The sequence below is a fragment of the Seriola dumerili genome, unplaced genomic scaffold, assembly GCF_002260705.1.
Source record: "Seriola dumerili isolate Sdu_G_001 unplaced genomic scaffold, Sdu_1.0 BDQW01000149.1, whole genome shotgun sequence".
Classification (NCBI taxonomy): domain Eukaryota; kingdom Metazoa; phylum Chordata; class Actinopteri; order Carangiformes; family Carangidae; genus Seriola; species Seriola dumerili.
Window position 1 is genome coordinate 7,284,516 of NW_019174404.1, and position 11,583 is coordinate 7,296,098.

Here is an 11,583-nt window from a genome sequence, read left to right on the forward strand (position 1 = left end):
ATGTCACTTGTGTCATGTTGAGTTGTCTTGGTCATGGTGTTTTATATCACAGGAATTTGTGGCTTTAATCATTTTTATCCCTGTTGGTGTCATGGCTTTATGAATGGTAATGTCAAATGGTCCAGAAATAACTCAACAACTGTTAGAGAAATTGGTGTGAAAGTTATTACACGTTAATGACAGGTGTTCAATTGGATTTAGGTAAGGGGAACGTCTGGGCCAGTCAATGGTATCAATGCCTTCGTCATAAAAGTCATAAAAACGTCACAATATAGTAAGGCATTAAAAGTCGAGGTATAATAAGGCATAAAAAGTCATAAAAACATCATAGTATAGTAAGGCAAAAAAAGTCATATTATAGTAAGGCAAAAAAACGTCATAGTATAGTATGGCATAAAACGTCAAAATAGCATAGTATATTAAGGCATAAAAGGTCATAAAAACATCATAGTATGGTAAGGAATAAAACAACACAGTGTTGTGAGGCATAAAAATGACAAAAAACATCATAGTATAGTATGGCATAAAAGGTCAAAAAAACATCATAGTATATTAAGGAATAAAAGGTCATAAAAACGTCATAGTGTGTTAAGGCATTAAAGGAAATAGTATTGTAGGGCATAAAAATGCCAAAAAACGTCATAGTATAGTATGGCATGAAAATGATAAAAAAAAAGTCATAGTATAGTATGGCATAAAACGTCAAAATAACATCATATTATATTAAGGCATAAAAGGTCATAAAAACGTCATAGTAGGGTAAGGCATCAAAGGAAATAGTATTGTAGGGCATAAAAATGCAAATAAAGTCATAGTATAGTGTGGCATGAAAATTATGAAAAATGTCATAGTATAGTATGGCATAAAAGGTCAAAAAAACATCATAGTATATTAAGGCATCAAAGGTCATAACAACGCCATAATATGGCAAGGCATCAAATTAAATAGTATAGTAGGGCATAGAAATAGCAAAAAACGTCTTAGTATAGCATGGCATAAAAATATTAAAAAATATCATAGTATAGTATGGTATAAAAGGTCAAAAAAACATCATAGTATATTAAGGCATAAAACGTCATAACAACATCATAGTATGGCAAGGCATCAAATGAAATAGTATAGTAAGGCACAAAAATGCCAAAAAATGTCATAGTATAGTATGGCATGAAAATCATAAAAAACGTCATAGTATAGTATGGCATAAAAGGTCAAAAAAACATCATAGTATATTAAGGAATAAAAGGTCATAAAAACGTCATAGTATGGCAAGGCATCAAAGGAAATAGTATAATAGGGCATAAAAATGCCAAAAAACACCATAATATAGTATGGCATGAAAATTATAAAAAACGTCATAGTATAATATGGCATAAAACGTCAAAAAAACATCATAGTATATTAACGCATAAAACGTCATAAAAATATCATAGTATGGTAAGGAATAAAACAACATAGTGTTGTGAGGCATGAAAATGCCCAAAAACGTCATAGTATAGTATGGCATAAAAGCTAAAAAAAACATCATAGTATATTAAGGAATAAAAGGTCATAAAAATGTCATAGTATGTTAAGGCATTAAAGGAAATAGTATTGTAGGGCATAAAAATGCCATAAAAACGTCATAGTATAGTATGGCATAAAAAGGTCATAGTATGACATAAAACGTCAAAATAACATCATATTATATTAAGGCATTAAAGGTCATAAAAACGTTATAGTAGGTTAAGGCATCAAAGGAAATAGCATAATAGGGCATAAAAATGCCAAAAAATGTCATAGTATAGTATGGCATAAAAGGTCAAAAAAACATCATAGTATATTAAGGCATAAAATGTCATAACAACATCATAGTATGGCAAGGCATCAAATGAAATAGTATAGTAAGGCACAAAAATGCCAAAAAATGTCATAGTATAGTATGGCATGAAAATCATAAAAAATGTCATAGTATAGTATGGCATAAAAGGTCAAAAAAACATCATAGTATATTAAGGCATAAAAGGTCATAAAAACGTCATAATATGGTAAGGCATCAAATTAAATAGTATAGTAGGGCATAGAAATAGCAAATAAAGTCATAGTATAGTATGGCATAAAAATATTAAAAAATGTCATAGTATAGTATGGCATAAAAGGTCAAAAAAACATCATAGTACATTAACGCATAAAACGTCATAAAAATATCATAGTATGGTAAGGAATAAAACAACATAGTGTTGTGAGGCATAAAAATGCCCAAAAACGTCATAGTATAGTATGGCATGAAAATCGTAAAAAATGCCATAGGATAGTATGGCATAAAAGGTCAAAAAAACATCATAGTATATTAAGGAATAAAAGGTCATAAAAACGTCATAGTATGGCAAGGCATCAAAGGAAATAGTGTAATAGGGCATAAAAATGCCAAAAAAAATGTCATAGTATAGTATGGCATAAAAAGGTCAAAAAAACATCATAGTATATTAAGGCATAAAACATCAAAATAACATCATATTATATTAAGGCATAAAAGGTCATAAAAACGTTATAGTAGGTTAAGGCATCAAAGGAAATAGCATAATAGGGCATAAAAATGCCAACAAACATCATAGTATAGTATGGCATAAAAGGTAAAAAAAAACATCATAGTATATTAAGGCATAAAACGTCATAACAACATCATAGTATGGCAAGGCATCAAATGAAATCGTATAGTAAGGCACAAAAATGCCAAAAAATGTCATAGTATAGTATGGCATGAAAATCATAAAAAATGTCATAGTATAGTATGGCATAAAAGGTCAAAAAAACATCATAGTATATTAAGGCATAAAAGGTCATAACAACGCCATAATATGGTAAGGCATCAAATTAAATAGTATAGTAGGGCATAGAAATAGCAAAAAACATCATAGTATAGTATGGCATAAAAATATTAAAAAATGTCATAGTATAGTATGGCATAAAAGGTCAAAAAAACATCATAGTATATTAACGCATAAAACGTCATAAAAATATCATAGTATGGTAAGGAATAAAACAACATAGTGTTGTGAGGCATAAAAATGCCCAAAAACGTCATAGTATAGTATGGCATGAAAATCGTAAAAAATGCCATAGGATAGTATGGCATAAAAGGTCAAAAAAACATCATAGTATATTAAGGAATAAAAGGTCATAAAAACGTCATAGTATGGCAAGGCATCAAAGGAAATAGTGTAATAGGGCATAAAAATGCCAAAAAAAATGTCATAGTATAGTATGGCATAAAAAGGTCAAAAAAACATCATAGTATATTAAGGCATAAAACATCAAAATAACATCATATTATATTAAGGCATAAAAGGTCATAAAAACGTTATAGTAGGTTAAGGCATCAAAGGAAATAGCATAATAGGGCATAAAAATGCCAACAAACATCATAGTATAGTATGGCATAAAAGGTAAAAAAAAACATCATAGTATATTAAGGCATAAAACGTCATAACAACATCATAGTATGGCAAGGCATCAAATGAAATCGTATAGTAAGGCACAAAAATGCCAAAAAATGTCATAGTATAGTATGGCATGAAAATCATAAAAAATGTCATAGTATAGTATGGCATAAAAGGTCAAAAAAACATCATAGTACATTAACGCATAAAACGTCATAAAAATATCATAGTATGGTAAGGAATAAAACAACATAGTGTTGTGAGGCATAAAAATGCCCAAAAACGTCATAGTATAGTATGGCATGAAAATTGTAAAAAATGCCATAGGATAGTATGGCATAAAAGGTCAAAAAAACATCATAGTATATTAAGGAATAAAAGGTCATAAAAACGTCATAGTATGGCAAGGCATCAAAGGAAATAGTGTAATAGGGCATAAAAATGCCAAAAAAAATGTCATAGTATAGTATGGCATAAAAAGGTCAAAAAAACATCATAGTATATTAAGGCATAAAACATCAAAATAACATCATATTATATTAAGGCATAAAAGGTCATAAAAACGTTATAGTAGGTTAAGGCATCAAAGGAAATAGCATAATAGGGCATAAAAATGCCAAAAAACATCATAGTATAGTATGGCATAAAAGGTAAAAAAAAACATCATAGTATATTAAGGCATAAAACGTCATAACAACATCATAGTATGGCAAGGCATCAAATGAAATCGTATAGTAAGGTACAAAAATGCCAAAAAATGTCATAGTATAGTATGGCATGAAAATCATAAAAAATGTCATAGTATAGTATGGCATAAAAGGTCAAAAAATCATCATAGTATATTAAGGCATCAAAGGTCATAACAACGCCATAATATGGTAAGGCATCAAATTAAATAGTATAGTAGAGCATAGAAATAGCAAAAAACGTTATAGTATGGTATGGCATAAAAATATTAAAAAATGTCATAGTATAGTATGGCATAAAAGGTCAAAAAAACATCATATTATAGTAAGGCATAAAAGGTCATAAAAACGTCATAATACGGTAAGGCATCAAATTAAATAGTATAGTAGGGCATAGAAATAGCAAATAAAGTCATAGTATAGTATGGCATAAAAATATTAAAAAATGTCATAGTATAGTATGGCATAAAAGGTCAAAAAAACATCATATTATAGTAAGGCATAAAAGGTCATAAAAACGTCATAATACGGTAAGGCATCAAATTAAATAGTATAGTAGGGCATAGAAATAGCAAATAAAGTCATAGTATAGTATGGCATAAAAATATTAAAAAATGTCATAGTATAGTATGGCATAAAAGGTCAAAAAAACATCATATTATAGTAAGGCATAAAAGGTCATAAAAACGTCATAATACGGTAAGGCATCAAATTAAATAGTATAGTAGGGCATAGAAATAGAAAAAAAACATCATAGTATAGTATGGCATAAAAATATTAAAAAATGTCATAGTATAGTATGGCATAAAAGGTCAAAAAAACATCATATTATATTAAGGCATAAAAGGTCATAAAAACGTCATAATACGGTAAGGCATCAAATTAAATAGTATAGTAGGGCATAGAAATAGAAAAAAAACATCATAGTATAGTATGGCATAAAAATATTAAAAAATGTCATAGTATAGTATGACATAAAAGGTCAAAAAAACATCATAGTATATTAACGTATAAAACGTCATAAAAATATCATAGTATGGTAAGGAATAAAACAACATAGTGTTGTGAGGCATAAAAATGCCCAAAAACGTCATAGTATAGTATGGCATGAAAGGTTAAAAAAAACATCATAGTATATTAAGGCATAAAACTTCATAACAACATCATAGTATGGCAAGGCATCAAATGAAATAGTATAGTAAGGCACAAAAATGCCAAAAAATGTCATAGTATAGTATGGCATGAAAATCATAAAAAACGCCATAGTATAGTATGGCATAAAAGGTCAAAATAATATCATAGTATATTAAAGAATAAAAGGTCATAAAAACGTCATAGTATGGCAAGGCATCAAAGGAAATAGTGTAATAGAGCATAAAAATGCCAAAAAAAATGTCATAGTATAGTATGGCATAAAAAGGTCAAAAAAACATCATAGTATATTAAGATATAAAAGGTCAAAATAACATCATATTATATTAAGGCATAAAAGGTCATAAAAACATCACAGTAGGGTAAGGCGTCAAAGGAACTAGCCTAATACGGCATAAAAATGCCAAAAAATGTCATAGTATAGTATGGCATGAAAATCATAAAAAATGTCATAGTATAGTATGGCATAAAAGGTCAAAAAAACATCATAGTATATTAAGACATAAAAGGTCATAACAACGTCATAATATGGTATGGCATCATATTAAATAGTATAGTAGGGCATAGAAATAGAAAAAAAACATCATAGTATAGTATGGCATAAAAATATTAAAAAATGTCATAGTATAGTATGACATAAAAGGTCAAAAAAACATCATAGTATATTAAGGCATCAAAGGTCATAACAACGCCATAATATGGCAAGGCATCAAATTAAATAGTATAGTAGGGCATAGAAATAGCAAAAAACGTCTTAGTATAGCATGGCATAAAAATATTAAAAAATATCATAGTATAGTATGGTATAAAAGGTCAAAAAAACATCATAGTATATTAAGGAATAAAAGGTCATAAAAACGTCATAGTATGGCAAGGCATCAAAGGAAATAGTATAATAGGGCATAAAAATGCCAAAAAACACCATAATATAGTATGGCATGAAAATTATAAAAAACGTCATAGTATGGCAAGGCATCAAATTAAATAGTATAGTAGGGCATAGAAATAGCAAAAAACGTCTTAGTATAGCATGTCATAAAAATATTAAAAAATATCATAGTATAGTATGGCATAAAAGGTCAAAAAAACATCATAGTATATTAAGGCATAAAACGTCATAAAAATATCATAGTATGGTAAGGAATAAAACAACATAGTGTTGTGAGGCATGAAAATGCCCAAAAACGTCATAGTATAGTATGGCATAAAAGCTAAAAAAAACATCATAGTATATTAAGGAATAAAAGGTCATAAAAATGTCATAGTATGTTAAGGCATTGAAGGAAATAGTATTGTAGGGCACAAAAATGCCAAAAAACGTCATAGTATAGTATGGCATGAAAATGATTAAAAAAAAAATGTCATAGTATAGTATGACATAAAACGTCAAAATAACATCATATTATATTAAGGCATAAAAGGTCATAAAAACGTTATAGTAGGTTAAGGCATCAAAGGAAATAGCATAATAGGGCATAAAAATGCCAAAAAAACCTCAAAGCCAAAAATAGCCAAAAACGTATGGCATAAAAGGTCAAAAAAACATCATAGTATATTAAGGCATAAGACGTCATAACAACATCATAGTATGGCAAGGCATCAAATGAAGTAGTACAGTAAGGCACAAAAATGCCAAAAAATGTCATAGTATAGTATGGCATGAAAATCATAAAAAACGTCATAGTATAGTATGGCATAAAAGGTAAAAATAACATCATATTATATTGAGGCATAAAAGGTCATAAAAACGACAGAGTATGTTAAGGCATTAAAGGAAATAGTATTGTAGGGCATTAAAATGCCAAAAAATGTCATAGTATAGTATGGCATGAAAATTATAAAAAACGTAATAGTATTGTATTACATAAAAGGTCAAAAAACATCTTATTATATTAAGGCATGAAATGTCATAAAAACGTGATAGTATGGTAAGGAATAAAACGACATCATGTTGTGAGGCATAAAAATGCCAAAAAACATCATAGTATAGTATGGCATGAAAATTATAAAAAAACGTCATAGTATAGTATGGCATAAAGCGTCAAAAAACATCATAGTATATTAAGGCATAAAAGGTCATGAAAACATCATAGTATGGTAAGGCATCAAAGGAAATAGCATAGTAGGGCATAGAAATGCCAAAAAACATTATAGTATAGTACGGCATAAAAATATCATAAAACGTCATAGTATAGCAATGTCAAAAAAACATCATGGTATATTAAGGCATAAAAGGTCATAAAAACTCATAGTATGTTAAGTAATAAAACGACATAGTATAGTATGGTATAAAAATCCCAAAAAACGTCATATTATAGTATGGCATAAAACGTCAAAAAAACATCATAGTATATTAAGGCATGAAAGGTCATAAAAATTCATAGTATAGTAAGGTATAAAAAGGTCACAGTATGGTAAAGCACAAAAACGTCATAGTATGGTAAGGCAAAAAAAGGAATGAAAATGTCATACTATAGTAAGGCATAAAAAGTCATAAAAACGTCATAGTAGAAAGGCATAAAAAGTCATAAAAATGTCATAGTATAATAAGGTAAAAAAAGTCATAGTATACTCAGGCAAAAAAAGTCATAAAAACGTCATAGTATAGTAAGGCATTAAAGCATCATAGTATAGTAAGGCAAGAAAACGTCATAGCATACTAAGGCATAAAAATATCAGAAAAAACATCATAGATATATAATAGTCACAGTATAGTAAGGCATAAAATGGCACAAAAACATCATAATCTTGTAAGCACAAAAATGTCAGTATATAAAATGACGTAAAAATGTCATATTATAGTAAGGTATAAAAAGTCATTAAAACGTATATGTATATGTATAAATGATAGTATAGTAAGTCATGAAAACGAATAAAAAGTCACAAACAAGTCATTGTATAGCAAAGCATCAAATGTACTAAAACTGTCAAAGCATAATTAGGCTTAAAAAGTCATAAAAACGTCATCTACAGTAGCTGTGTAATGGTCTCATCCAGATTTTGAATTGGTTGTAAAGTTTAAGATTCGAAACATTTATTTCAGTGTGAGAAATGACTCATACATTTTGTAGCCTCACAGCATCAGAGCCTCATTCATTGTTATGGAACAAATTTGGATGACATTGAACATTTTAAGGTTCTACCTTTGGTTCTTAACTTTAGAGGAGAGTGCTGAATGTTCACAAATATTCACCAATCTTTTCTGGGGCACAGGAATGAGAAATTTGAATTCTTAAAAAGGGTTAGATTCTCCTTTGAATGCACAACCCATGATTATAATATGTATATGTATAATATATGTTCCATCCTCAAAGCATCTGGTGCAGAAAAATAACATTAAAATTATAAAAATTAAAATTATTATAGAAGCCTATTAGGGATATTATTGAGATGATCATGTAAACTTGAAAATGAAAATGTACTTCCATGATAGCAAAGTAATTTTTCACACATGTATTATTCTAGGATTACACTGGACTTAACTTTATGAATATGAGCATCTCCTTAACAACCTGATACTGCAGTTGCATCTCCCTCCATACTGGGGTCAAGTCTCCTGTCCTTTACAGCGGCTGAGGTGAGGCTAGAGCTCAAGAGGCTACTTCCTGAGAAAGCAATAGGCCCGGATGGTGTGTGTCCGAGGCTGTTATAGGACTGTGCAGCCCAGCTGGCTGAGCCTCTCCAGAGGATCTTCAACTTAAGTCTACAAACAGGGAGGGTCCGGGTCCTATGGAAAACATCATGTCTTGTTCCAGTACCTAAAGTAGGCCGACCGGCTGAGATAAATGACTACATACCAGTCAGATGAGCAGCACTGGGGCTCCACAGAGGACTGTTCTGGCTCTGTTTCTGTTCACCCTGTATATGGCGGACTTTATATACAACTCTGAGTCTTGCTACATCCAGAAATACTTGGATGACACAGCTATTGCAATTTTCAATGTATAGTTCCATGTTTATCATTTTGCTTTCCTCAGCTACAGCAGTTATATTGTGTCCATAATCATATTGTTGTTTTCCCTACGTTCCTTATAATTTATTATTTATATGTGTATTCACTATTGCTATTGTGAATATTGTAGATAGCACTGAAACCAATTATGAATACTTGTAATACAAACACTATGTTTTTATTTACCTATAAAAATATGATGGCAGGGGGATACTGCATGATACACGGGTGGTCCTTGGCTATAGCAGTATGAGTAAGGGATGATGACATCATCACAACGGCAGAATCAGAAAATAAGGTTTATTGCCAGGTAGGTTTTCATTTACAGGATATTTAGCTTGGTGTTTGGTGCATTATACAATAAACGTATTTATAGGAAATAACAATAAAAGGGTAAAAATACTGCAGCCGTCAAAAAGATAAATATACCTCGATACTTGATGCATGATGTTTGGCAGCTGATAGAAAATGTACACCTCAAAGGCACTGGCTGCATACGTAATAATTTCTGCTCGCTTATGAGAAAGTCCATGAAGCTATAAAAATACAAAAACACAAATAAAAAGAAAAAAGTTTGTTCGCTGACGGTAGTTCGCGGAACGTTCCCGGAACCGAAAATTGTTAGCTGGGAGGGCACCTGCTAAACAAAAAAAGGTTTGTAGTAAATAATTACAGCTCACAACGCGCCAGGATCATCCAATCAGGTGTCACGCCGCGTCTTACGTCGCTGCCCAGTGTTACAGTATTAATGTGGCAGGCAGACACGCTGCAAGAGTCACCGTCTGACAGTCTGACACTGAGCTGGACCACTAACATCTGCAAACATGGTTGATGCTTTCTGTGCTACATGGAAACTAGTCGACAGCCAGAACTTTGATGACTACATGAAGGCACTTGGTGAGCAAGTTGGATTGGATTTATATTGTGGGCAAAGTTTTCTGCTGAAGGCTACAATTATTTTACATTTGTGTTACTAACTGGGATAGTAGCTGCTTTTTTCCTTCTCAAATATCTTAATTTGAAGTACAGAAAATGAGTAAAATTCATAGCTGTCGATGTCATAAATTATGATGCATCAGTGTAAGCTCTGTTAAGAGTGGATTTATTGCTTTTGTACAGGTGTTGGTTTTGCCACAAGACAAGTGGGTAATGTCACCAAACCAACAATAGTCATCAGCCAAGATGGTGACAAAGTAGTAGTGAAAACCCTGAGCACCTTCAGAAACACTGAGATCTCCTCCAAACTGGGAGAAGAGTTTGATGAGACCACACCTGATGACCGACATGTCAAAGTAAGTGGAGTCACTCTTAACACAATCTACAGTGTACAGACACCCTGTGTAGCTGAGTCTCTGTTGTGAGATGTGTTGCTGGTTAAAGACTTCTTTCGGGGTTGTTTTAAATACGCTGTCTGTGTTTGCAGTCTACCTTCTCCATGGAAGGAGACAAACTGGTGCAGGTGCAGAAGTGGGACGGGAAAGAGACCAAATTTGTCAGAGAAATCAAGGATGGGAAGATGGTGATGGTGAGCTGCTTCAATAAAAGAGAAATCTTTTCATTACATTTCTCAATTTATGGAGCCATTTACCCCTTAGTGCTGATGTACAGCTCTTTGAATTCAAAGGTGCTGCACAAAATAAACTGACCTTGCCTTTCCTATGTAGTGGTGCAATAACTGATATATAACCCAAATGCATTGAAGAAAACAATGCATGATTTCCAAACATTACATTAAAAATGCCACCAACTGTTACCTGTCATCATGTATTAAGTGCTGTCTTCAACTCTGCTTCACAGACTTTGACCTTCGAGGGAGTCCAGGCAGTCCGCACATATGAGAAAGCCTAAACATTACCATCCACTTGAAAGAGCAAATCATCCCAGCACTGCGAACGATCAATAAGGTGTTCTACTGTTTTTTTTTATAAAAAGAAAAATGTTGTTTTTATTGCATGCAGTGACTTGCACTTAATTTGTTGTTTTAACCTGAGATAAATATTTTGGGGAAACTTTTATAAGATCTTTTCTAAGAAATTCAGACTGTGAAGAGTCTGTCGCATGTGACAAAGGGAAAAATAAACTGCTTGAATAAAACTTTGTAATGTGTCAGATTTTTCAGTTGGTATTTAAAAGTCATCAGAGAACCATCAGTGCCACTTTATCCCAACAGAGTACTCTTATGCACATAGGATGTCTTTCTTTCATGTAACTTCGAATGCAGTCCTGCATTTTTTTTTTTCAAATATATCAGCCCAAATTGTGGGAACAGTGCAATCCCTGTGATGGGTCAGTCCCAGGTGACAGCTGCAGGGTGATGGTGCAGGCCAGAGCCGGCCGTGCAGCAGCAGCAGCCAGTGTGACCATTGAACTCATGGGC

General features: G+C 31.7%; 1 protein-coding gene across 1 annotated transcript; it reads left to right on the forward strand.

Annotated features, from left to right (window-relative positions):
- The first annotated feature begins 9,984 nt into the window (after positions 1 to 9,984).
- LOC111225461 (fatty acid-binding protein, brain-like) lies at positions 9,985 to 11,294 on the forward strand. Its single transcript, XM_022750348.1, has 4 exons — positions 9,985 to 10,103; positions 10,326 to 10,498; positions 10,630 to 10,731; positions 11,004 to 11,294. Exons 1-4 carry the CDS (start codon positions 10,031 to 10,033, stop codon positions 11,052 to 11,054), a joined length of 399 nt encoding a protein of 132 aa, XP_022606069.1. The 5' UTR covers positions 9,985 to 10,030; the 3' UTR covers positions 11,055 to 11,294.
- The last annotated feature ends 289 nt before the right edge of the window (positions 11,295 to 11,583 follow it).

Coding starts and splice junctions, on each gene's coding strand:
- LOC111225461 (XM_022750348.1), top strand. CDS start 10,031: ATGGTTGATGCTTTCTGTGCTACATGGAAACTAGTCGACAGCCAGAAC. Junction 10,499..10,629: donor CTGATGACCGACATGTCAAA/GTAAGTGGAGTC, acceptor CTGTGTTTGCAG/TCTACCTTCTCCATGGAAGG. Junction 10,732..11,003: donor AGGATGGGAAGATGGTGATG/GTGAGCTGCTTC, acceptor TCTGCTTCACAG/ACTTTGACCTTCGAGGGAGT.